Source organism: Tasmannia lanceolata, unplaced genomic scaffold, assembly GCF_043159265.1.
Source record: "Tasmannia lanceolata isolate RefF3 unplaced genomic scaffold, GAP_Taslan_0.1 ptg000006l, whole genome shotgun sequence".
In the NCBI taxonomy this organism is placed as follows: domain Eukaryota; kingdom Viridiplantae; phylum Streptophyta; class Magnoliopsida; order Canellales; family Winteraceae; genus Tasmannia; species Tasmannia lanceolata.
In genome coordinates, this window is record NW_027518683.1 from 9755581 (window position 1) to 9783551 (window position 27971).

The following is a 27971-nucleotide window of genomic DNA, read 5'->3' on the forward strand; positions in this document are numbered from 1 at the left end:
TAAAAAAACTTCTCAGGCAAGCAATAGACTGCTTCCAATAAAAATGGCAATGGTCTTGGCAGCCTTTGCCTAATTCCTCCTCACGCCTAAATTTATGTCCATCTGATTTCCACACCTGGCTCACATGGAAATTGATAAAATCAACCACTTACGTCGATCTCCAGCCACATGCAGTGATCACAGTCAGTCAGTCAGTTGCTAGAGAAGTGGGGCACATAGATCAAAGAAGGGTTCATATTCGCCATTAATTCGATTGGTCTCAAATGCGCTCCTGTTTCATAAAAAGCCCCACTACACATGGGACCTAGTGTTTTGTATAATCATGAGCGTTGATCTGGTGAACTACATGATTCTGGTCGCATCCTTAGGTCCTATTTGTTTTGAATTTTGAGATTATTGGACTCAAAATTAGTCGTAATTCTGAGTTTAATAATTGCTGTTTTTACTAACACTCGGTTCTCAAAATCCAAGACAAACTCGGCCTAAGAGAGGGACCTGATTACCATGAAAAAGAGAGACACAAAAATTAAGCCTGGCACACTGTGGACACTGGTGCAATTATCAAACCATGCCATCCGCAAATCAGATGAAATTAAACAAAACAAAACACAAGAGTTGTATCCTGTGCTGCTAAGCCGATGACCTGTCTCTGATCTAACTGTAACACCAAAGAGAAGAAAGCTTGAGATACAGATTAGGAACCCTTAATACTGCTAACTCCTACAGCATAAGCACTTCTGAAATCCGATACATGTGTAGTTACACTGCAAATGTTTTAGCTCTTTTTCCGCCTTGTAAGTAAAAAATCTGAACTAGAACTGATCATTGTCTTGTAACATCACATAAAAGCTAGAAAACTCTTATCAGTGCACTACAGGCTTGAGAGGATGCGCTCTTAATTTTGACAAGTCCAGATTAGCATCAAGCTCTTCATCTAATTCTCCAACAACGCTTCTGCAAAAAGAAGAAAATAAGGTAAAATGAAGGGCTCTTGATAAAAAAAACAGGAAGCATGAGGATGAAAATATAAATATCTAAGACCATGAAGATGACATACATGTTATCACCCCTTAGAATAGACAAGCCTAATACAATTTGCTGAACACCTTCCTGCAAATGAACCCCTCAAAAACATCAGAAAAGCAGTCAATAAAATGAATAATGGACAGTGTAACTCAGAACAGAACAAATCAATTACATCTGATTAATATAAGTAATAAGGAATGGAGTGGACGACATCTGAAGACTCATAATGACATCATCAAACCTGAAAGGATCAAAAAGTCAAAATTTCATAATTTATGTGCTGACCATCCGATTCAAAAATAGTATCCGCTATTATTTGTTTAGTGTCAGCAATACAGGTATTGCATGTCACAGCCAATAGAGGTAAAAGGACTAACTTAAGCACTACAAATATGCATGTGATGTTTCATCCACCAGCAAACACCGTTGCTTAAAACATTCATCCTCTCAGAAAAATCTTTCAGCTATGGGTATATTCAAGGTTCCCATTTGTCCTCTCAGAAAAATCTTTCAGCCATGGGTATCAAGGTTCCCTAAAAAAAATTAGGTATGCATCTAATCTATTTTACACCTGCAGGTGAATACAAACACGTCCAAGAATCTTTAAGCAACATAACCTGTGATATGCACCAATACACATTAGAGAGGGGGTATCATAAACTCAAATGTCCATCTACATAGGTTACTACCCACATATAGAGAAGAAAAACACACGTAGAAAACAGCTTTAGAGTTTAGACATTGTATTACTATTTACCACTGGTGATATCCTGCAATTATTTCATGCTGGCAATACACAGCAAAAATGATTGAACTGAGACGTCAAAATTCTGTATTTACTACTGGTAATTTCCTGCACTTAATTTCATATTGGCAATACACAATAAAAATGATTGAAACTGAGACGTCAAAATTCTGAAAATACAACAAAATGCCAGAAAAGGCAGTCCCAGAAACGTAGGCCTGGGCAGTAACAAAAGATGAAATAAATCTAAATTCCTCAAAATATCCACTTCCGAGTTATCTTCCTATTTGGTGCGTGGGTGTGTCTTGGGGAAGACGCTTGGTGGTGGTGGTGTGTGTGTGGGGGGGGGGGGGGGAGGGGGATCCATGAGAACTTTACAAGTAGTAGAGTGGAGCAGAAACCAGACACCCGAGGAGTCGTCCAATAATTCTGTTTGCATTCTGGTCTCTCCCATGAGAAGTTCTCTGAATAGCGAATCCATAATTGCTAAAGTTCCATGATAAAGAATATTTTCCTTCAAAATGTCATAACTCAATCGCAGCTGCATCACCTTTCGCTTGTCATCTATTACCTTCATCGCTATTATGCAGCAAGCTTCAATTATATCCCCAATGAACATCAACTCAGATTCTAACCATTTATCAACCCAACATAATACTCAACTCAACTCAACTAAGCCTTTGTCCCGAACTAGTTGGGGTCGGCTTATGAATCCTTTAGAAAATTTACATGAAGAAGGTGAAAGAATCTACCCAAGTTTTTTTCGGTCTGCACCTATCTCTTTTTACTCCATCAACTTAGCACGAGTCACTTCTTCTCACTGGAGCATTCAAAGGCTTAAGTTGGATATGCCCAAACCATCTTAAGCGGTGCTCTCTCAACTTCTCCTCAATTGGTGCCACCCCCACCTTTTTACGAATGTCTTCATTTTTAATTCTATCTAACCTTATGTGGCAGCACATCAGTCTAAGCATTCGCATCTCCGCTACACTCATATTATGCACATGCTGCTTCTTAGTGGCCAACATTCTGAGCCGTACAGCATGGTTGGCCTCACAGCTGTCTTATAAAACTTTCCCTTCAACTTAGTAGGTATTTTAAGGTCACACAGAACTCCTGAAGCATGCTTCTACTTCAACCAACCTGCTCTTATTCTGTGTTGAACATCCTCTTCAATCTCTCCTTCCTTATGTAGGATTGAACCAAGATAGCGAAAGATATCCCTCTTAGGTACCCCTGTCTAGTCATATATACTACATCCTCGCCCCACCTCCTGAAATTACTAAAGTTGCACTACATATACTCTGTCTTAGTCCTGCTCAGTCTAAAACCTTTGGATTCTCAAGTAGTTCTCCATAACTCTAACTTAGCATTAACTCCTGCTTTGGTTTCGTCCATTAATACTATGTCATCTGCAAATAACATACACCACGACACCTCGTCAAGTTCATCCATAACTGGCGTTAAAAGATAAGGGCTTAGAGCTGATCCATGGTGCAGTCCTATTGTAATTGGAAACTCATTGGAAACTCGCTAGACGTGCCATTCGTAGTTCTAACACTAGTTAGTGCTCCATTGTACATATCCTGAATATCTTAGGTACCTCCTATCCAGTCATATTTATCAACCCAGCATAATACTCCTGAATATTTTTTCCACGTCATATCTAAAAATATCACTCTCTAAAATTCATGAGACAAGTCTGACTACATTTCGGAAGAAAAAAAACGAAAAAAAAAGACAAGTCGGACTATTGACACACTTTTTAAAGATAATCCCACATCTCCTTTGTATTCTTAAATGCCTTTATAGGAGTCCCTATCAGGATATACATAGAACTCAGCAGCCAAGATACAATCTTAGCATTTTCCCACTAGTACTCCCTAACATATGTAATTTCAAGTTGTTAATGTGTCCAACCAATAAATTTCCAGAGGCCCTTCACATTAAGTTTCACAAAGAAAATATCTCCTTTTTGCATAGTCAATGTTGAGTATTAGACTAGCCCTAAACCCTAAAAAATGCACTTTGGGCACTACTAAAGTGTGAACTTTGACTTCACAATTGGGAAAGATTTTGTAAGGGAAGCGATATATCCGCCCCTTTTGATTACCAGCAGCAGTGTATGATGCAATCAGCCCCATTGAATACTTCTGACGTGAAGTACATCAGCCCCTCTGCAGTCATTGATACACTGCTGCTAGGGGTCCCAAGTAATCAAAAGGGGCAGATTTATCACTTCCCTTTTGCAATTTGATCACTAATCATCCACCGAAGATGGATAGTACATAAAAAAAAGCAAGAAGAGATGGTTTCAAATCGCTCAAAAAAAAAAGAGGGGTATCAAATCCAAACTCCAAATATTGATGAAAATCAACTGCCGATAACAAACCTGGCCTATTGAATTTCAGGGAAATTCCCGACGGTAAATCTCACAAACAACTGCGAAAAAAATCCTGAAAAATCTTCAAACTTAAGAAAATGAAACTTCAATAAGCGATGATCTTTCCTAAATGATTCGATGCAAGTCGAAGACACCGGACCGGAGAATTTGAAAATACAGAAAATAGAACTCTGCTTCTCAGAAGAACACAAATTTGCTGATCTCATCCAAACTTTTCATAATATGGCTCTGATGCCATGTCAATCTAGTATTCAGCCCTAGAAACTGTAACACTAGATATCCTATAGAAAAACCTCAAATAAAAAAGAGAAAGTTGTACACGTGCCAATAATCAAGGGTGCCCACCCCAAAAGCTTAAGTTATATAATTGTCCGAGTTATGTGCAATAACAAGGTTGCCCTTATGAGATAGGGAGTGAACAAGTAAAAGGGTAAATTGGGAGAAAAGGAAGATCAATTATGTTACACCCTTCCATTTCTACACCCATGCTCTCTCTGCCATAAAAAAACTACTGCAAAACTACAGCCAATATGCTACGCAGGCAGCATAACTTCAAAACAGTTTCTGCTTGTAAAGCTTTGGTGCAGTCAAGGGCATTTTTTTTTTAAAATGGTGAACATATGAAAAGGGAACCCAGGGTATCAATAAAGATATAGCAAGGGCCGAGACGGCCCCCAGCAAAAATAATAATAATAAAGGAAAAAGTCAACAATCACAAGATCCTCACAGTTCGCTCCGGCTCTAGTCAGCTCGTCAGAAATCTCATTCGTCAATTGACGAATATAAACAAACTTAATAATTTTCTTCAACTTGATATCTCGAATGCATGTGATCATGTTGGCAAACTTCCACAGACCAACAGAGTCACTACAAGCCAAAGAAATGACAACAGTCGAGACACCTTGACATAACTATTTTTCCCTCGAGAAGTCAAAAGGAAATTCAAACCGCCCATAAGCAATTAAAGCTCTGCTTTGTTAGAATCCGCAACACCAATAGGACTGGAGAAAGCTTTGATGATCTCGCCCTTTGTGATTTCTTAAAAATCAAGTTTCTGGACCAGGATAGCTTTTCAAGATTAAGTTAGATCTTGTTCGGCAGGGAAAGACACAAACTCGGGCAGATTTTGTTGTTACTTGTTAGATCCTTTTTTAAATGGTAGATACTTGTTAGAACCTTTACAATCGAGGAAATCATACCAGCGACAAATAGTGCCGGTGATGGAAATGAACCAGTTCAGATGCTCAGCTATGGCCCACATAACAGAATCCATTTCAATTCAAGGAGACAGGCTTATCTGTCTGTGTATTGATATCATTGAAAATCCGATGGCAGTATTCTTATTAAGGTATGATAAAGAAAGGGGCGAAGTTATAATTTAAGAACATAGAACTATATCATATAGTGCATGCCGGTGTTTAAAAGCGTGGATGCGAGTCAAAACGTGGCCAAAGAAAATCCTAGTTGACTCAGCACGACGTGGTCGAGTACTCAGTTGACGCGGCTGAGTACTCAGTTGACGTGGTCATAATTCAGAAGATTCAAAGGAGTTTTTATTGACTCCGTAGGGCAAAACGCGGAACATGGACAAGGTAGAAGGGAGTTGACTCGGGTGATGCAAGGGGGTTTTAAAACTATGGTGCATGCACATGCTGAATAACAAGCTCTATCAAAGAAGATAGACCAAATGTATGTAGAATAAGCTCATTCATGAAGAATACGGATCACTATTCATAACAGATGGACAAACCTTTGTGGAGTAAACGCGTTCATGGGATTCATCCAGGATGAGATTTGTGGCCTGGTCGAAACCTTTTAAAATTCCCTGAGACAAAAAGTGATGGCCTTTAATACTGCAATAAAAATGACAAAGCATAAGTGTGAAATAAGAGACTTACCACTATATTGCGCCCATCATTTGTGATAACTGATATTGTTTCTGCACAGAAGCAAGGGAAAGTCACTGCCACATGTGATAAGTAGTTGTCAAATACTGAGATATTTCCAATCTCCAAGAACCATATCACGGAAAAATACTAATTTTTAAAAGATTCTTCACGAAAAAATCATGGTGACCACCATCAAATTAAAACAAAAAGTAACTTTATTGCCATTCCTAACCAGTATCCCCACTGCTGACAAATATATCAAAAAAAAAAAAGTAACAAACAATCGGAGAGTATTGATGAGAATTTGCATACGGTCAACAAGAGACTCGAGTGCAGGGCCACCCGACATTTCGTAATTCCCAAGTCCGAAGATCAACAACTATGTAAGTCCCTTGATAGAATGGCTGTCACACCTTAGCAAAGATCACTGCAAAAGAATCACGACAACCATAAGAGCCAGGTTACATATGTTTCCGGAAATTTTTACGCACAATCCTATTTAACAAGAATATAGAAAATTATTAATATGAGGATATATTCCTCAGAATGAATCAGCAGATGTATTCAAGATTGCCAATAGAATAAAACCATTAGCTATTGGAAGTTGGAACAAGGAATAGATAGCTATCATAAAATATAATGCCCAATTAACAGGATAATTTCCAACGGACATAAGTTTACAGCATTAAATCCAAAATATAAATAGAACTTGTGCCATATAGAAAATCAGGGATAACCCGTACTTGTCCATTTAACCCACTTAATAGTAGGTTTCCACAATCAAATATGAATAGCATGGAATTCAAATGGAGAGAGAGAGAGAGAGAGGGTGAAAATTTGATAAAGAAACTAAAGGCATGTTTGGATGTGCGGAAAGTTTTTCCTCAAAAACTTTTCATTGTTTCTCAGGATGGTTCTCTCTGCGCACTTCCTCAAAAACTCTTAGCTTTGCAATTGAAATAAAATATATAGAAAGGAAAAGAAATCCAAATGGAAAAAAATGATAAGATATTATACGTTCAAATAAAACCGCCGTGTCAAAACCTAAAGCCTATGATACGGAAACTTTAATACCAAATTCCTGAGAAACCCTAAACCCTAAAAACAAACATTCATAACCGATCAAATAAAGTTTTTCTCCTCATTTTCCCTGCAAAAACGAGCGCCATGATAAGAAAACACCAATACCCTAAATTAGTAGGGTATTGGAAAAACTCCTGATTCGTTCGTTATAAAAGGAAAAGAGAGAAACGACCTTACCTGACTCGAGCAGAGTGAAACAGAACGACAACCTTGCGGCCAAGAGGAAGATGGCGTAAAAGAGGAAGCGAGCAAAGAGCTTGCGGCAACTAGGAAGGGGAGTAGGGAAAAGGTAGAGAAAGAAGTGGGGAGATTGAAGGTTTCGAATTGATAATTATCGAAGAAAGCTTTTAAGGCTTTAATAAGCACACTTTGAAGGCTTTGATAAAAAGAGATTCAAGGGTCCTCTAATTACACAATCGGTTCTAAAAATCCAAACAAAGAGGCCAATTAATAATAGGGCCATGGTAAATTCGCACCCCATGTAGGATAATTCACACCCATGCAAAGTGAATTGACGTAGAGGTGCAACTCGGGTCGGGTTGGCTCAACCTTACCCAACCCGAAGATGCTTAGGTTCAACCCTAACCCAACCTGACCCGAGACTCAACCCAAGGACTGCCGACCCGAACCCAACCCGACCGGCACTCTTTCAACCCTAACCCGACCAGCTCGGTTTCCAACCACAGAAATCAAGAAATAGGAAAAAACAAAGGAAAATTTTGTCAAAAATTAAAATTAAAAATGAAAAAGAAAAAGCATCGTCCAAACTGGCTTGCAGAGAAAGATAGAGGAGAATAAAAACCAGAAGAGCGGAGGGAAATGGGGAAAAACAATAAAAAAAAACCTTAATCTAAAAAATTACAGCGAAAATCAAGGTCAGTTGTAGGAAACAAATGTAAATCCATTACATTCTCATCAATAAAATTTGCCTAGAAGCAAGCCATGGTTTTCAGCAAGATTCTTCAGGTGCAAAAACTTCTTCGGCATAGAATCGTTCTTCAAAAGTGAGTCTTGTTTCCAATGTATTTACATATATTCCACTCAAGGAGCTTGCAGAGGTCCATTGAATCCTACTGAAAATGAAAACGAGGAAATGGAATAGGGTTAAGAGTTCATGAAGGGTAATAGGTAGATACGCCAAAGATGGTGAGCAGAGAGACGTGATGGTATCACTATTATCGAATTAAAAAAGAAGAGAAGAGACCTCCGCTTTTGGAAATAAAAAGCGACGAGATGTGACCGTTGATTTGACTTTTTCAAGGCGTATGTCTTCAATATATATAATGCATCATTGCTAAATTATTAGAGAGCATTAATTATCGTCGTTCATTACCCCCACCCCTTTAATTATCGGCGTTCATTACCCCCACCCCTAAACCTTAGCAAGATGGCACTTCATCTAACTCTGTCAATGCCTCACTCACATTTCTGGTGCATCAGGGTTTATATCTCTAAGCTAGTAAGAAAGAAAACTCACCTCCTGGAATTGTCAGGCTAGGTCCCCCCACCTTCATCAGCCATTGGTGTTTGCTGTTATTGGCACACCTAGTTCCATGGCTACTGCTACTGTCTTGATCTCACATAAACTACGCTTTGCCTCCGTCCACACACACATGATTGGCAATTATCAGTCCATAAACACCGGATTTCGGTGATTGTGGTGCTAATACATTTTTGTTTTAACGCTGATAATCGATTTTGAGTAAAGAATATTTCTTTGCACCTTCGATCGGTGTTCACTGTCCAGTGCCAGATGTTAAGCCCCTGTTCGTTTCAAATTGTGACAAAAAATTTTGGGCCAATAATCGGTTGGGGCCCTCGGCATCTGTTGTCACAATCTGAAACGAACAGCCCCTAAGAAAGCCTATTATTTACCCTTTCAAGTCCCGCGCAAAGTACAGAAAAAGCAATTCGGGGAAATCACAACGAAGTTGCCATTCCCTCCCAAGCCTTTCCAATCGCCCAAAACTCTATAAAAAGGTTGTTCAGGATAGTGAGTCCACTTCATAGGATATCCTATGTAGATGACTTATGGGGTACAGCCTATTTACCTTGTAGCACAACAAATGAACAGTTTGGATCATCCTATAAAGTGGGCCTTACTTTACTCTTTGAAAAATACTGGACTCCGCACACAACCCATACAAAATCTTGGTGAGGATGAAACAAGGGCAGATGAAAGACCTTTCTGTATTGAATTGCAAACAGAGAAACTCAATGTATCAGATTTATTTTTTTATTGAATGGGGAGATTTTATTAACAAATGATGGAGGAGGTCCAGAGCAAGCACACGTAGAGAAGAAATGAGAAAAGATACAAAAAGAAACAAAATCAAAGGGGATGGAAGTCGAAAATCTCCAAGCCAGCACGGGCATATATAAGATGTTGACTGTCAAGAGAATAACATTAAAAGACATTTTATGAAAGGAATGCAAAAAAAAAAAAAAAAAAAGAAAGAAAGAAAAAGGAAAAAGACAGAAAAAAAATGTGAATATATCATTCCCCTTCCAATACACTGAATGGGTCCCCATGCTTTTTGAAACTTAACACCTATATGTGCCCCTTCAAACTCTTTGAAGGTTTACCTGATTTTATACGTCGCAGTGTATTTACTCTGCATATTTGTTGTATAACCCTACATGGTAATGAAATCCCCCACTTCCATGCGTTTCTTTAGCCACTATAAGGCCGGAGGGAAGGAGTGAAGAACTTTGTACGCATTTGTGTCACAGTGACAGTGGACCTCGAATTGAGCTGGGCCTTCCTTAATCTATGTACCTTCACATCCCAAAAAAGATTCAAGTTCACAAACAGGAGTTGGACTACGAGAAAGTGCCCTTCCTTAATTTTTAACAAAATAATACCAAATCTGAAAATCAGAAGGCCTTCTCAATGCAATGACATGGCATGCTTGAGGTAATGGAGTTCTTCTATGCTTTACAAAAAAGGAATTACAGTAATTATCTTTGCAATTTATAAAAGAAAAGGTAATTCGCCAGAGATTAATTATGATCAATAAGATATTTTCATCATCTGCAGCATAAGTTAATTTTTGCATTTTTCATTCTTTCTCCTAATCCAAACCTTCACATCTCAATTTCATCTCATGGCAAGCTGGTGGAACAGAAGAACTCTACCTAAACTGTAGAGTCTGTGTAGATGGAAGCAAACTGAACTGCAGCAACAAAGCAAAGAAGCAAAAGTTCATATTGTCCATTGCACAACAAAAAAAGAACTATGTTTGTATAAAACGGTACGAGGTATCATCATAGCATATTCAGAAGTCCCTTACAGTGCATGACCAAGATCATAACAGTAAATGTCTATGGCAACAACAGACAAAATTTTGAAAGGAAAGAGCATTGGGGCATAACTCAAACAGAATGAAGATATTCTGTGGAGTATTACGGAGAAATACTTACGAGAGTTGCAGCAGACCACAACTAAGATAATGTGGGTAACCTCGACGCAGTATTGCCAAAGTAAGCAGTGATCCCTTTCAAATAACTTCCTATATAGTTCTCTTCAATCTGTATGTTCAAACCAGTTATTCAGCATAGGAGGCAAGACATCTTTAATTAAAAATTTAATTAAAGAAAAATAATAGAAATAAAAATTTAATCAAGTGGGTGATCATGTATGCATATGTTTGTTCTCTCTATAGTTGAGCACATGTATCATGGGTATATTCCCCACCAGAAGCACACAGAAAATATAAATAGAAAGAAAGTAAAGAGAAAAAGAAGAAATATTACGAGAGAATTATATTAACAAAAAAAACTATCAATGCTGAGGTAAACACATAATTTCTGAAGTAGCTAGTTCGAAAGGAGGCAGTAAAGCAATTTAGCAGACACTCCACCAAGTATGCCATTTATCTTAAGCTGTGAGAATAAGATTTTTCTCACAAAAACTTCCCAAATGAAAGCAAGTGAAAAAAAATACTTACACTTTTACTGCTTTGATTTTTAAGCATCCCAAACAAAACGAATTTACTAAACTGAAAAAAAAAAGGAAAAAGGAAAAAAGTCGTGGATGGCAAATGCTACCATCCCATTTTATCCACCAGCTACATCAAAGACTAGTACGTGGAAGAACATTTTTAACACAGATTAGCATATTCGGCCATAAAGAACAATACCTCAATATTCAAGGGAGGGGAAGATAACCAAGAAAGCTCTTCCACTTGACGCAAGTCCACATTACGAGGTAAGAACATAATGATATTAGGTGTTATTCTTTGAGCAACTTGAAAGATTGAATATCTGCACATAAACTACAGTGAGTGCTCTTATAAAGGGATTATAAACTTTCAATCTAGGACAAATTTGTAAGTAATTCTACAAACAGTGAGTGATTAAATAATGGAACCATCATAATGGAAGACTAGTGGCCTCTTTGGATACCACTACAAATTATTTTCGTATAATATTATATGCAGATTTGCTTATATGCAAATAATAGTTCTAATAGTTTTAGATCAATCCCCAGATTATACAGTTAATGATTTCCAAAGAGGCCTTAATGTCCCATTTGCAAATAACATTTACTTCGAATAACCTTATTTATATAAATAAGGCCCTATTTTAGTAAGTATCCAAAGAGGCCCTAGAGAAGCACCTTTCTTATTTCAATGAAAACAATGAAGAAGTTAAAGTCGCTGAAACTGTAAATCATTAGAGCTAAGAGCACAGTAATCCACTACTCACAAATTTTTTATTTAATTCGATCCAAGCTAAGCAAAACAGTCAGCAGATCACCCTTTATCTAGCTTATTCCGGGTAACTAAAGGCCAACAGAATTCATTGTCAATTAAAAGCCTATTTCTGCTTTCAGAGATAAAACAAACCACTGAGCAATACTAAACAACGATCAAATTCACAGATGTACAGAACAGGTACAAAGTTACATGCAATATATAAGAGCTAGAGTGCTAGACACAAAAAAAGTACCAAATTTGAAGTTAGGAGCAGAATAGAATGACTGGAGTTCGAGTGTATAATTAGCATTAGTAGGCAACATAAAATGAAAAAATCATCTGCCACTGATCCATATTCATGGGGTAAACTACTATAAAGAAATGGAAATGTTATCAGAACAACCATATTTTGATATTTGCATGAACCCAGCTGTCTTTTCTTCTTTAATTGGCTCGTGAGAGCTTTTTGGGAAATGTAATAACCTTTTGACAGCACTTTAAATAATAAAAGACAAGTTAACGAAAATATCAACATATGGTTGTGTTTTATCATTTCCCTAAAGAAACAATGCCAGTTTAAAAGTGAAAAGAAAGGGTGTAAAAATGTTGAATGGAAAAGAATTGATACAAGAATTTTAACTTTTTAAGTTACTAATGGATACGTATTGCAAGATGCCCACAGAAACTAAAGAATGCATACCCATCTTTTGGCTTCAGCAAATCAAGGGTAAAATTCTCAAATGTGTTATAAGTTGGCCCTCCCCATGGGGGTGCAAGAAACACCACATCTGCCTGATAAAATGAAGAACAATCTGAATAAGAAAAAGAAAGAAAATAGGCCATTTTCAGTGGTGACCATTACATTCGACGAGCATCAGCTTAAATCATGCACTTCCAAACAGCAGGACAAAGGACATAAAAAGTAAACCCATGGGAAACCTATGGCATCAAATAATCACAAAGCCTATGGCATCAAATAATCACTGCAAATTTCTTAATTATAGCATAAAACTGGCTTTCATGAAGTTCCCTAATTACAAAAAGATAAAGCCAATCAGGTTTAACAGCAAGAGAAACTTACTCGCTTTTACAGCAATGACAGTCTACAAGAATTAAATCTATATAATACGTAATATCATTTCCAACGTGTATGTAACTCATTAATAGATATAGAGAAAAATCATGACTGCTTCACATGTCATTAACTTTAGAGAACCTACGTTGGCTCAAAAATAAAAATAAAAAATGATGGCACAAGAGTTTGCTGAGTACAAAAATGGCAATTCCAAGAAAAACTATAACTAGAATAAAGATATAACAACAAGAAAATTATATAGCCAAATAGGGAGAAAGACAATCTAGGGAGTGAGACCTCGACAGCTAAGTTCGGGTCAAGAGTTTTCGGTAATAAAGGAGCACTAGCCTTAAGAAGCCGTGCCACACGAAGAAAGTTCAAGTCCTCACTAATCACTCCCTACTGCTTTAGCTGCAACTAATTCTCCACTTGGTTTAGGTTGTTTAAAAAGCAGCCAATCTTTCGTTTCTTAAGTCAAGATGTTGTTGAAAGGATTATTGAACATCTGCTCCCTCAAAAATCAAGCCTGTGCAGATATCAACAAAATTATCATGGGGCTTTTTCAAATCAGCCAAAGTTTCTGAGGCTATCACAAAGGAACAAACATGATCTCACCCTGAATGAATTTCAGAGAAATGAAAGCGTGTGTGCTATCCTAGTGGTCACAGAGTTTCACATAGTGAATTTTAGGTGAAAATTAGCGTGTGCTGTGTGGTTCCTTGTCTGTCTGTATCAACTTTTGCTCTGACTCTAGCCTAGGTCACAATCATTGGATTTAGAGTTTCTTGGTACTTCCTCCATCTTTCCTTCATATTTTGGGCCTTTTGACTGGGCTACTATGGCCGTGTTCGGCAACTATTCTTTTATGGGATTTTCCCCTTTTTTACGGGTGGAGAATGACGAAAGCCAAACAAATCTCAAAAATCTTGTTCGGCTGCATGACCCGCTAAGGTCCGTTTCCAAAATTTCTGCTACTTTTTCGACTAAAAAATAGGATTCCTTGAAGCGATAAATAACCATTTCTAAAGTTTCTCATCACTCTGTTTCCACCCGATTCTTTAGGTGAGAATGAGAAGTGTTGCCGAACATGCCCTATATGTACAGATCTTTCTATGGCAGAACATGCTAAGATGAACTCCATGTCAAGAGATGAAGTCCATGACACAAAGACGAGCTTGATACGGAATTGGGAAGTTCAGCAGGGTCCTTTGACATGGAGGTTAAGAGAGAACCACAGTTTTAAAACTCAAAACACTATCCAACATTAATCGGGAAGCAAGTTGGAGTCAATTGGAGAATCGATTACAGTCTTCAATTTATTTTTTTTAATTTATTTTTTGAGTAAAGAAAAAGAAGTACTAAGAGAAAACTAGAGCAATAAGAATAAAGTACAAAATAAAAATTAGCATGTTATATAAGTTTATTAGAGAAAACATACTTTTTTCTTGAGCAGTAAATGGAATTTATTAGAGAATAAATATACAAAAGGTGGGGAAGAGGTGTACCGTAAGAGGAACACAGCGTAGAAAGAAAATCCCACGACATAAAAAAGTGGTCAAAGAGGCAAGCCAAGTGGAACCTCCAGCCCCATCACAAGCATAGGCAGTTCCCATTTCCATGTAGAACAGACAGCGATAGTATTCGCACTTTGGGGAACATGATTATTGCGAGACAATCTGGGAAACGTCAAAATCTCCAATATGTTTGAAATGCACCACGGACCTGGGCTCAATTTGGAGGGCCAAGCAACAACATCCATCAGGTGTCCCTCTATGATAACGAATACACAAGATGCTTCTTGTAAATTTTGAGACTAAAGAGGGCCAAATCTGCATTATTTGAGTATCTCAAGCCAATTGGATCAAAGAAAGCTTTGATCATCTCCCCTTCTGAATTCTTAACCACGCTATGGGTCCAGTCCAGACCCAGAGTCCCCAAGAGCTTTGGTCAAAAGTTGACTTCAGTACATTAGGAGGTTGAGGGATCCATCTCACTGTGGACTCATCAGCCTAGGCTGCCCCAAAGCTAAAATCTTTCGATTACAAATGATATCAATACCTCTACACACCAAAAATTTTATCCAGAACATGGGCATTCAGCAATGGACGTCTTAATATTGAAGATAATTCCTCTCATAAAGGTATCACGATCTTCAAAGATTTTCAAATCTTTTGGTTCAAAGACCTCATAATATCACATTATTGATTCGCTCTGTGGGGTGGCGGCAGTGGTTTTGGTGGTGGTGGGGTGTGGTGTGTGTGTGGGGGGGGGGGGGGGGGTTGTTCTAGTACATTTTTGCAAATGTTACCATCTTTGAGATGGAAATCGAGGACTTATTAGGGACGGAAACTAAAGACGAGGCAATATGAAAAGCTTCAGCATCATCCAATTTAATACTTCGAATGAAGGATTTGTTTCTGTTAATCTTAAGCCCAGTTTCCTCGATTAACGCAGTTAGGATATTGAAATTCAATGCATGGATCTTCAAGGCTTTGGCCATAATGATAGTGTCATCAACATATTGTAAACGGATACTGAAATTCCTCCTAGACAAATTCCAAGACCATTGAAGATAGCATACTCCGAAGCCTTAGAGAGAATGCAACCAATATTCACGATTGCTAGAGTGAAGGAGGGGGTGATAATCACCCTATCGAAGGCCCTTGGAGGAAGAGAAGTGACCAAATTGTCTACCATTGAAGAGAATGAAGAAATTAGCCAAGGAGATACACCAGAAGACCCAATTCCTCCAGTCGGCATTGAAGCCCATTTTCCAAGGTCCACATCACGATGTGCCATTAAATTTTATCATATGCCTTCTCCAGATCCAACTTCAATAGCATGCCCTTTTGATGAGTAAATAAAATAGACTTTTTTAGCTTTGATAAGTAGAATAAAATTATGTTGTTATCAGGTCATATAGGTTTCTCAAGTAGAAAATTACACTAGGGGAACAATGGTACTCAAGAAAGAAATGAAAGAACATTGAATTGTGATGTGACAATTGATGTTCAAAATAGCCAACTGACCAAATGGATAAAAATAAAAAGTGGAAGGACCAAAAGTAATCATTGGATTGCATGGGAATACCAAAGAGAATACAAATATGACCTTATCCCAAGCTTCATTGTGGAACACTTATAGAGCAAAATAAGAAAATTACAACTCTCATACCTTCAAAAATGGAGCAAGTTGAAAAAAATCCCCAATTATGAAGTCAATGTAATCTTCCACTCCATATATCTTTGCATTATTAGAGGCGAATCCAATTTTTTTAGGATCAATATCAATGGCAACAACATGAAAACACCTAATGGAACAAAGATACAGTATTTGTTAAAGCAAGTGCAGCAAGTCTTCCTTCACAAATACAAATCAAAACAAAAATCGTTGGATCTAACAATAGATCAAAGCTTTGAAGTATGTAAACGGAAATACTAAAGATGCATCACCCAGTAATAAATATTGAAAACAAATCATATAGTGAATGGCAGTAAACTCTAACCAAAGTATCAGTAATGCATACATTACAAACTATATTGCATGAGAACAGGTACGAGTGTTGAAATCTGTCATGGGTATGAAGATTTCAACTCAGCAAAGCTTTAAAGTTTATAAATGTATTAACTTTCTAAAATGAAGTTAAGTAAATATAAAAAATTTATTACCATAGAACAAATCTTAGTATTAGGGTGGTTTTTTAATAGCATCAGTCACTAATTTTATTTTATTTTTTAAAAAGAGGCAAACAGTAACAAAATGCCCAATTTAGATGATCAGACCAAAGGCACTGAAAAATAAAGATTCAGCAACATGAACATCTAACTATAAGTAAGCAAATATTGGAAGCTACTACGACCTATGTGACTCATGCATATGATCTCTGATTACTAGATTCCCACTAAGTTGAAGGAGCGGTGTAATTAGAGTATCCGATTAGGGGCATTCTTGTCATGTCTTCTCACATGTAGCCCTAGTCTTGTGAGTATATAATACATATTAAGAGAGAAGTTTTTTTTTTTTTTTTGAAATGGCAAGAGAGGGAGAGAAGTTAATCTCTCTTTTTCTCTTTCTATTCTACCTCCTCTCCTCTTTATCTCTTTTGACATTGAAGGAAACAAGGAGATTTTTAAGTAAAGATTTCTGGTTTGAAACATAACAGATTCTGTGGTGTTTTCAACCCAGAAAATCCCACTTTAAAACTCCTATTTGTTATCATATTCACATAAAAAAGAGCCGTCGTAACTGGAGATTTTTTCTTGAAATGGTTTACAACTGGAGATTTTAAAGCTTTCAATATCAGAGTTTTTTGGTCTTTACCTAAAATCTGTTGTGTTTTTGCTAGCAAATTTAGCACGATAGCAAAACAACTAAAATTGCACTTTGTTTTTAAGCTTTCAATATCTGAGTCATTTGGCCCTTAAGTATCCAATTTATTTATAAAAAAAAACATGTACTGTGGGATAGTCATTTGAAATCCAACCCACAAACTTCAAAGACCTACAAGTTCATGTTGCAAAAAAAAAAAAAAAAAAACTATTTTAATTAAGGAAAGAACTTAACTTTTCATAAGGAAATCTAGACTAGTTCCACTTGTGATTTTTTCCTCGCATAACAGACATCTTTCACGAGGACTAAATCCATTTGTTTGCATTTTAAACATCCTAATCAAACTCTAAAGAAGCTCCAACGTAACTCACCACCAAAAATCAAACACATAAAATAAGCCGTTAACTAGAAAATTCATGCATGAGCTCACACATTTAAAATAAAAAGAAAAGAGCAAACAAGAGATGATCATATGTTGTCAGAAAAAATCCCATAAGTAAATTACAATCAACTCAATCTTACAACATATAATCGAACGTGTAAAGCTCCAGAACGTTTCCAAGTTCCAACAACAATAATAACAACCAAATGCTCAAACATTTTATGGGAACGTACATTTTTGCGAATTGAATGGCATTGCCACCAACTCCAGAAAAGCAGTCGATAACTGTTCCACCCCCACTCCGCTCAGCATGCCTAGAGGCAATATCTTCTGGAGTAACTGAAAACCACCCTTCTTCATCCATTTTAATACCTTCATCATATCTGGTGAAGAGAGTGTACCTATTATGCCAATACTTAGCAACACGCTGACTGACTCCTTCCACTGCAAAGGGCTTCACAGTCTTGACTACACAATACAAAGAGTAGTTTATTAGCTTAAAGCAGGAGAAGAAAGACGCAATGACAAAAGGATTTTCAGTCCTTCACTAGCATTAGCTTAATTCGACCACCGATACTTCACTTTAAGGCGAATGCCTTTTGGGTGAAATTTTCCTAGGAGAAACAATCTTGCAGGAGAGGTCGTTTCTGGTAAATTGTGAACTAGGGATAAACCTAAGGACAGTGATAAATCGACCCCCATATCTCTCTCTCCTCTCTCTTTCTTTCTCTCTCTCTCTAAGCACTGAACTATATGGGGGTTGATTTATCACTGCCCTAAACCTAATCTTCATGTGTTGCACATCACTACCGTACAGAATGCTTTAGTTCTACAAAGACTACAATCAGATGATCATATGCCTACCATGGATGTCCAACGACACAAACATGAACCAATACTGATCAGATGACCAGGTCATGCAATCATGTTACAAAATTCAACTCCAAATGATCAATAAGGAATTTAGGAATTTGTGTTTTGTTTTTTTACCTCCGCTCTTTGTGCGCTCACGTTTCTTGGGATTAGCGCGCGGGTTTGTAACCTGTGAGCCGATTTCGATCTCCTCACTGAACATTCTCTTCCCAAGCGCGCATATAAATTTTTCTAGGAAAGCGAGATTTGAAGCAGCGAGAGAGAGCTCTCTGTCCCAAGGAGTCGAGTGGGCTGGAGCTGCTATTTAAACCCCTCCTCAAACTTTCTTGTAACGGCCCGGTGTATCGGGTTTTCCTCAGACGATCTTATAGCCGAAATACGACGATATGACTCGAAAAGTCGGCATACGACACGTGTGCCCTGTAACACCTGATCGTTTGCAATGAGGGGAAATTATATATATTTGCCCCTTTTGTTACTTGGGACAGCCCTCTAGGATAAAAGATTTGTCATGATTATGAATACACTGGTGGGGCTGTCAAAAGTTCAAAAGAAAAAAAAAAGGCGACTCTATCACCTCAGCAGTCAGCCATAAAGTGGAGAAATGTCAGGCCCCGATCATACATGGTCCGTAGCTGTTGTGATTGGAACCGTTAATCTACTTTAGAATGTCCTGTCCCACTCATACCCTGATAATTTTCATGAATTTGTCGAATCGGAATAACAGATATCCTCAGTCTCTTGTTTTGATAATGGCACCTCTCTCCTCCGTTTACCCTTTCTTGATGAGACAGAACTGCTGAGCATCTTTTTATGATGAGTTGTAAAAGGAAATTTTTGGGTTCTATCATGTATGTTCAAGACTGGTGATCTTGTGGTACATCTTGAAGCGACCCATTTTATGATCAAGGGCCCAGAATCAGCTGATCAAGTGATCTCAATGCCATTTCGTTGGCCTTATGGCTGCCGATCGGGCCAGCCAATCAGATCACATAAACGAGGCAGTAGGGGGTCGGTCCATAGCCAAATTTGGATCCAGGGATTTTTTTTTCTTGGAAAAAACTTTTCCTGGAAAAAGATGCTTGTTGGACATCCAAAAAGTTCAAAACGGCATTTTGCTGGACTTGTGGTTGTCATCTACTTCAACGTATCTGATAAAGTACACAAGGCAAAAGTAAGCTCCAACAACTGTCTTTCAGTAAAAACAAACAAAGAAGGCACTCCAAAATGGCCGCACCATAGTGAAGATGAGGTGGCTAGTTTGGATCTACATGAAATTATAGGTTTTATGGTTTGAGATTTATATGGTGTGGCCGTATAGTCCAGTATTTTTCATAAAAGTACCGTCCGGCCAACTACATAAGATGTTCTAAACCGTTCATTTATTGTGAGCGGTCCAAATAGGTTGTGAGCCAAAATTTATTTCCTTGGGATGACTATACGGCCGCACACAGGGCAAAATCTCTTAACTTGTTGTTATAGCAGTAAAGCTAGTTAGAAAGGTGTAAAAACAAAGCCCTGGTTTTTCATCACTCTTGATCAAGAGAATAAATAAACAGGGTGGGACTAAAGTAATTGACCAGACTAGCATTCACAGCCAAACCACAATACAAAAACCACAGAGAGAAGTTTCATCAATTGCAGAGGCTATTTCATAATCAAAATCACCGCTAAATGTGCATCCAACCTTTTTAAGGAAACATATATAAAAGCTGAATATGTATGTCCAGGAACAATTGGGGTATGAACAATTTAAAAATAAGGACATCCAAACAGTGTGAATATCCCGAAAAAACTGACAATACAAACCCTTCACTGTTAGAAGATTTTCAATTTTCGGCTGTGGGATAAAGTGGACTTTGCCTGTGCCAAACTACACAACGTCTTTTCAGTTCCTGCTAGGCCGGCACATGAATCAGTTGCCCCTAAAGTGACTGCAAAATACAGATAAATGGTGCATAGGAAAGCCAAGATGGCTAGCATTGTTAGGAGAAAACAGTGGCGTTGGAAGACAGTCGACCAAGTACCCAACTCCTCATGCGCATGTTGTGCCTTCCTGAATGATGGTGAAGGAGAGGAAAATGGATTTTGGGATCTCCTATGTGGAGATGATAAAGTAGACTGTAAATTGTCGAGAACCATGGCTATCCAGAATTCCTGTTTGACCAGCCAAAATTCTGTGAACAAGTATTGAAAATTGGCACAACAAAGCCTTGATCAAGTTGGGCGTATAAGAAAACATTCACCTTAATATAAGAAAAATAAACAGAGATAGTCTCCAATCAATGCAAAGAGAATAAAATTCATCCATTCAACATATATTTCTCATTCCTCTGCCACTTGGAACCCGTCACAGATGGTTAACATGTTTCCTTTCAATTATGGAGATTATAAAATGAGACTAAACTTAAGGGGCAACAGTCCAAATCTTGGAAAATGGCAAAGGCATTCTGCACAAACAAAACTTGCTCATACATTTTCAGGAACTATGATTATCTGAACTTCTCCATACCAACGGAATCACTAGTTTATGACACATTGTAGATATAAGTAGATTGCCTGTGTGCAAGCAACCAAAATATCTGGCTTCAGTCCCTTTTGCATGTGATAAATTTCCTAAAAAGGCAGCACGCATCGCTAGATGTCACTGATAATAGAGTAACAAAATGAAAATTCTCATATTACAGTTCAACCTGAAAGTCGTCCAATCAGATTGGTATTCTTTCTCTTATTCGTGGACAGGACATTATGGTTGTTTTTGAGTAGTTTTTATTGGGCTGTAGTTGTATAGGCTACAGAGAGAAGTGTAGACTGAAAGAAAAGAAATAAAGTGAACTATGATGAATGAGAAAAATCTAGTTGAAAAAATTCTCCCATTTCTTTCTTTCTAATCAATACGAAACTTCATTAAGGGGCCCTTTGGATACGCGGATTTTAGAATCCGGGGTTTCTTCAAAATTGTAGCTAAGAGACAAGAGAAGAAGCAGACCAGCTGTCGTTTTTGACTTCTCGCCCTTCTTTCCGACAGCAAGAGAGTAGCAGATCCTCCCATATTTCCAGGTTTTAGAAATCTCAGGATGCCGGAGAGATTTTTAAAACCTGAATTTCTCACTTAAAATCCAAGAAACGCTTTCAGGACAGCGTACAGCATCTTGATCATGAACCCTCATTTACACTGTTTTCAAACTAAAAACCTGGATTCTAAAATCCGCGTATCCAAACGGCCCCTAAAAGAACAAATGTCATTGAAAAATGCAAATTTAATGACCAATATACGTTACACCACCACAAAGGAAACTGGAAATCAACCTGAAATTGGAGAGCCTTTTTAAATATAATACGAATGACAGGCGTAGACACCACCCCTCTTCAATGATACCATCCATCTACACATTAGCCTCACAACTAACATGAAGCACTTGATGCTCCTCACAAATATCCATAACCTCTTCACACTAAATATTAGCTAGAGCTCATGGAAATCTATCCCTTTTCCTTCCCATGGTATGATGTTAATAGAATCACCCTCAACCTCGATGAGCCTTGACAAGTACTAGAATGAGAGAGCCGTGGCTATCTAAAGAAGAGCTCAAGTCTCAACCCCACCAAAATCCTTCACCCCAGCCCAGGGAAACCCAATCTAACCTTCTAACGTGATGCCTAGTGATAGCCAAATGGCAGAGAATCTCGTACTACCGAGTAAAGACCCATGAAATTCTTTTCTTTTTCCTTTCTTTGAGAAATACAATCAAAGTACACTTCCATTTTTCCACAATTATCCTATAGCTTCCTCTGCTCCAAATAATTCTCTACCCAACTCCCTCATATACTCCCTCCTCCTAACACACCCTCCCCCCCACCCACCCCACACCGATTATTCCTTTCTAGTGACTGCCCCACCAAATAATCCAATTCCATATCTTCTTCTTTTTTGAATGATGGCAATAGCATTAAAAGGCCAAAGGGCAAAAGAAAACAACAACCAAGAAGGTCTTGGAAAGGAAGAAAGCGAAACAAAACAATAGTATAAATAAACAAAGACAACACACAAGAGCTAAAACAAGGCCCACCGAACACTCCCATTAAGGAATGAGGAAAACAAAAGCAGGAGTAAACAAGGCCCAATTCCATATCTTCTTTCCCAGTCATTAAAAGCTTTTGCTTTTACGCATTGAAAATCCTATTGTTTAGACCTGCTCAAACGGGCCCCAATGTAAGCACCAAACAAAGCCACAATAAAACCTATCTGATACAAAATGGGCTGCTAGACCATGCCTCCAAACGATTTGTAAGTAGAAATCAGTGTAGCTCACATCACACCAACTCCAAAAAGGAAAGAAGTCCGTAAATTAGCTCTAAGCAAACAATGTCAAAGCATGTGAATGTCGACTCTCCACACTACAAACACAAGATGCAACTAATGAGAACCTACCGAGCCTCTACTATGACAACAAGCAAAGCAGTAAATTACAATTGAGGAGCCCCAAGGAGGGTCTGGGGAAAGAATCAAAGACCTGTAGGCTGCAGCAGCCATTAAAACCTCACAACTCCCAACATGAAACTTATAGAAAGACCTTGAATAATATCAACTCCCCACCACCATAAAAAAAAAAAAAAGAAGAAGAAAAAATAAATAAATACACACAATTCGCACAACCTATAATCACCCCCTACACATGAACCCCTTCTAGCCTACCTAACAAATTTGCATCCTTCAAGCCATCATTATCTGATACTTATGAAGACAATAATAAGGATACTTGTAAGAGGACTCTTATCGAATCCGTCAAAACAATGTATGCGATGATTAAAAATTTAGAGGATCCCATGAACCAACCCATGCCTTATCAGGTATTTGAGTATTTCCATCTCTATCCAAGCACAAAGCCTACAAGTTTCTCTTAAATCTAAACTTTGATTCCACTATCTCATCTTGTTATATCATGTCGAAGGCATGATATAAAAAAGTCATGTCGAAGGCATTACTTTATTTGAGTGGGCCCATTTTTGTGGGTTGGGTTTTTCCCACTCACTCTATATTTGAGATAGAAGCAGAAAGGGAAGGAGCCAATACTGTTGATGAAGATTTGATCAATAATCCTTATAGTATCTCTCTAAAGATGGCAATAGATCCCCAATGTATCTCTCTAAAGATGGAAACCTATAAACATGGTAGTCGATCCCATCATATCTCTTCTTTTCTTTTTTTTATGGGTTCCATCATATCTCTTTAAAGATGGCAACATAGTTAGTCCTCCACATAAACATGTTGTTGATTGATTATATCTAATGATAACTTGATTGCACTTATCCCTTAGTATCTCTCTAAAGATGGCAATAGATCCCCAATGTATCTCTCTAAAGATGGAAACCTATAAACATGATAGTCAATCCCATCATATCTCTTTAAAGATGGCAACATAGTTAGTCCTCCACATAAACATGTTGATTGATTATATCTAATGATAACTTGATTGTACTTATCCCTTAGTAATTTTTTTTGTATATTTAGAAGGTTATCCTACTAAACAGGAAACCCATATACTATGTGGACTTTGTAAAATCATGTGTTGACATTCTCTAGTCTAACAATAGAGAAAGAGACATTCATTTCATATTGAGCATAAATGTCTTCATCTTCTTATCCTTACTTCTTATTCTTTGTTTTCTTTGTTTCAATAGCACTTACATGGTACCATAATCATCGTTTCTATCTTCCCTATGCTTGTTAGAGACTCTTTGGAGGGAGAAAAACCCTAACACTTGTAGTGTTTGTTGTTCTCCTTGTTCTCTCATATTTCTATTGGAGGTAGTGACCATGTACAACCACTAAGATCTCATGTGTTTTGAGGTAGTTAACGTGGATCGTGTGTATGGTATGGGTGTTCCATATGGTGCTTGACATAGTGCTCGATGTTCAAGGCCGAAGTTGTTGACGCCAATGAGGTTGCCCCTGAAAGACTTGTTCCTATACATTTTTATTGTGGCAATAGAGAGAGAGAGAGAGAGAGAGAGAGAGAGAGAGAGAGAGAGAGAGGGAGATCACTGTCAAGGATCCTTTCAACAATGAACAAGGTAAGGCGGATTGGAAGGTTGAATTTTATAGGAACTTTAGAGAGGGTGGTGTTGTTTATGGAAACACTAGACTCGATTTTTATAAGATGGGTGGGGGCACAAGGATAAGAGGACTTAATTGGGTTCGAGATGGGGTTTTCCCTGCCATTCTTTCTACTAACATCGTGTGCTAAAGGTGTCTTCCTCACCAGCAAACATGATATGGAGGAGTAGGACTCTTGCTCTGTGAAGAGTTTGTCTATTTGTTTGGACTACGTATCTCAATAAGAATTCGACAATAGATCACTTGTGTAGTCACAAGGCTAATATTGTCGAATATTGCGCTCTATGCATAGAAGCTGGAGAGACCGTGGATCATATCTTCACTCATTAAAGGGTGGCTAAAAGGATTTTGACTTATAGTATAAATCTGCTTGACAATGTTTGGGCTTTCCTGACTAAAATTACTAATCCTTTTGAATGATGAGCATTGCTCCTAGGCCAGTGAGGGTTGTCGGACTTTGTGAAGCTTGGCCCCTCTTTCTGTGATCTAGGCAAGTTGGAAAGAAAAGAACAAGTATGCCTTCAAAAGGTTTGTTCATAATTCCAATTCAATATACCAGCAATATGAGTCTTATCAATGATTATTCATTGGGCGGCAGTTCTCCCATGATTTAGCGGAATCTCCGAATCTACCCTGAGACGATCCTAGATTGTGGTTTGCCCGAGTAAGATTGGGATCAATACCCATACTCCCAAGTGGTCCCCTGCTAGTGGGCAAATTAAGCTAAGCTTTGACGATTCTGGTATGGGGAACCTGGGCCCAACTGAAGGGGAGAGACTTCTCCGAGACGAGGCTGGGGATACTAAGTGGACATTCTCTGAGACTGTCTATAGGTGATAAGGATGCTGAGACTAAAGAGCAAGCTTTACTGACAGGGATCTGTAAGGCAGATTTTAGGGACCTTGGCAATCTAATTGTGGAAGGCGACAAGCATAATTTTATTAGGTGAATGAACGTTGGGGCTTATTATCTGCGGAGATATGCTGATGCGATTGAAGAAAACTTGGATCATATTGAGGTTCACCAGATGATTTTTCAACGTGTTGGGCGCTCGGCCAATAGTGAGGGAACTCCAAGCCAATAGGTTGCTCAATAACTCAGTGGCAAAATATCCCCTCCTAAATGTAAAATGGTGAGACAGACTGCCCAAAATGTGATTCAGGCATGAGTGGGTGAATACAATCAGATTACCAAAGGTCAAAAGCATATGCTCCAACACAGAGGATCATATCAGCGAGGAAAAGGAGGTGGTGCGGAGCCTATTTTCTATAATACACTCGCTCAATTTCCATGTTTGGCATGTTGAGGCTGTAACAGAAATCTATAATCAATAATATCCATTTGGGTTTTTTAACAGTCATCCACAGCACGGGTTATCAAGACAGTCGTTCCTGCCCAAGAATCTGATGGGACTGTGATTTCCCACCAAAATAATTCAGACCTAAACAGATCAATTAATCCATGCAATTCCGAAATCACCCGAAAAAATTCCGTCAATCCCCACCGAACACACAAGGAAAAAGTAATTTTTAAAAAAAAAGGAAGATGAACAGCAACCATCTAGTACGAGGAAAACAAGACGAGACGAAAATTCACAGCATTAAACATCTGAAACTCATCCAGCAGCTCACAGACACCATAAAAAAAAAGAGAATACTCAAGAGAGAATACCTCAGAACTTGGCACGATACATGAAAATAATCCAGCGAGAATACCTCGGATCTAAGCATGATACATGAAAAAAGAAACAAAGAATAGCAATCGAACAAACCCTAACAGCTACAGACAGAGCAGTAGGGTCGAACATATATAGTTCGGAAAAAAAAAAAAAGGAACATGGATTAGAAGCGAAACTACTTACGGTGAAAGATCGGAATGCGGGAAAGGTGGAGGCAGTGTTTGGAGAAGAATTTCCCCTCTCTTTTTCTCCTTATGTCCAGCCACTGCAACGCAGGAGGCGTGAAAATTCGCTACAAAAGGCGTGTGATGTGAGAGAGAGTGAGAGAGTGAGAGACTTTCGTCTTCTGTAGTCCAAACTTTGACCCTAGTAGCAGCTCTACAAGGGGAGTATATTCCGCGCTGCACCAAATCCTCCCAACCCGGAAGCAACCTTCCTCTCGTAGGATCGCAGGACCTCGCCAAATTGTCGTCTCCTCCTTCTGATTGGCCAGTATTCTGTGGTCCCACCACAAAAAGTGCATTAATTGGATGGCCCTGATTGTTTGCCGGTCCCTGTCTTTTCTAGTTTATCTCTATCACCTGGTCACAGTTTTATAAGCTATCAATAAAAAAGTTGGGTATGTAATTCGTGCACTTTTTTGGAAGTTTGTCCCTAGGGCGAGTCACCAAAGCTTTCAATCCCCAGTTTGCTAGTTTATTTTTTTTACGGCATAGGAATTCGCCACTTTCACTCTTGCTTTTTTTTTTCCTGTGAAATGACGAAAATAGGAGGGATGATAGATGCAAGTGCACCTCTGCATAGAGAGCCTAAAAAGTGCCCTTGATCGGATCCACATCATTTTCAGTAACCTTTTAAAATCTGTTGGAAAAGTAGTACTTGATGACGTGGGTCCAATCAAGGATCATTTTTTGGCTCGAGGGTGCCCTTGCAACTATCGTTCCTCTAAAGATGTGTTAAAGCAAAAGGGGATTACACGTAGGCTCCCTTAATAACTTGATTTGACGTCAAAAAGTGTTAAAGCAGCCCACTTTTCACGTTATAAGAGGAGCGTGCTCACAATGCAAGAGAGTGAAAATATCATCGTCCATATATAAAATGGGATTTGCTAAGGTCCATCGCATAAGGCATTTTGCAACGAGTCTATCATGCCAGCCACCTGGCCCACCTCGTGAATGAAGACAACAGCTTTTGTCTCCATTCACGAGGTGGGTGGTCTAAAATGCAACAGACCAGCCGCGAAATGCCTTTTGCGATGGATGCTAGCAATTCCCATATAAAATATAGAAGAGAAAAGATGAAAATAAAAACAGAGAATAAATACATAATAGAATGAAAGATGGTACAAAACTCTAGACCACTCTATCCTCTACCTCATTAGAGTTCGCCTCTATCTCCGCCTCATTGGAGTCTGTCTCTAGCTTTACCTCACTATAGTTTTTCTTTGGCTATGACCACTTTAACCTCAACCCCACTAGAGTCCTTGACCCCAATGGACCCCTAGACAAGCCCATCTAGTCTCTCTCTCTTCATCCATCCCTGCCAGCCCAGGATTTCTAAGGTTTGACCTGTCGAAATTTAACTCGAGCCAACTGCGGCCGAATGATACGCATCTAGGTGAAGAAGACCCCACCCTTTCTACTCCTGAGCATATCTCCGTCAAGCACGT

The 27971-nt window shown here is 38.4% G+C and overlaps 2 protein-coding genes across 8 annotated transcripts; both read right to left on the reverse strand.

The window, feature by feature from the left end:
* Window positions 1-558: 558 nt before the first annotated feature.
* On the reverse strand, window positions 559-6494 carry LOC143879612 (sm-like protein LSM8). The gene is made up of 5 exons (XM_077382084.1): window positions 6377-6494; window positions 6074-6114; window positions 5926-6000; window positions 1058-1110; window positions 559-954 (listed from the first exon to the last, which is right to left on the reverse strand). Exons 1-5 carry the CDS (start codon window positions 6411-6413, stop codon window positions 864-866), a joined length of 297 nt encoding a protein of 98 aa, XP_077238199.1. The 5' UTR covers window positions 6414-6494; the 3' UTR covers window positions 559-863.
* Window positions 6377-26767, reverse strand: LOC143879610 (uncharacterized). Of its 7 annotated transcripts, XR_013251329.1 has the most exons (8): window positions 18624-19496; window positions 17867-18101; window positions 16097-16232; window positions 12548-12639; window positions 11290-11413; window positions 10571-10678; window positions 10286-10323; window positions 9622-9926 (listed from the first exon to the last, which is right to left on the reverse strand). XR_013251329.1 is itself a non-coding variant. In XM_077382080.1 (7 exons), exons 1-6 carry the CDS (start codon window positions 18706-18708, stop codon window positions 10592-10594), a joined length of 759 nt encoding a protein of 252 aa, XP_077238195.1. In that variant the 5' UTR covers window positions 18709-19496; the 3' UTR covers window positions 6377-6491; window positions 10571-10591. The 7 variants fall into 7 exon arrangements, 5 of the variants coding, with proteins under 5 accessions (XP_077238195.1, XP_077238196.1, XP_077238198.1 ...); XM_077382080.1 differs by lacking the exons at window positions 9622-9926; window positions 10286-10323 and adding an exon at window positions 6377-6491; XR_013251328.1 differs by having other exon boundaries at window positions 10286-10678; window positions 18624-19495.
* Window positions 26768-27971: the final 1204 nt, after the last annotated feature.

Coding starts and splice junctions, on each gene's coding strand:
- LOC143879610 (XM_077382080.1), bottom strand. CDS start 18,708: ATGTTCAGTGAGGAGATCGAAATCGGCTCACAGGTTACAAACCCGCGC. Junction 12,640..16,096: donor AACTTGCTCCATTTTTGAAG/GTATGAGAGTTG, acceptor TCATTTTATCAG/GCAGATGTGGTGTTTCTTGC. Junction 11,414..12,547: donor TTGCTGAAGCCAAAAGATGG/GTATGCATTCTT, acceptor GTTTATGTGCAG/ATATTCAATCTTTCAAGTTG.
- LOC143879612 (XM_077382084.1), bottom strand. CDS start 6,413: ATGTCGGGTGGCCCTGCACTCGAGTCTCTTGTTGACC. Junction 6,115..6,376: donor ACTCGAGTCTCTTGTTGACC/GTATGCAAATTC, acceptor GCTTCTGTGCAG/AAACAATATCAGTTATCACA. Junction 955..1,057: donor ATTCTAAGGGGTGATAACAT/GTATGTCATCTT, acceptor TTCTTTTTGCAG/AAGCGTTGTTGGAGAATTAG.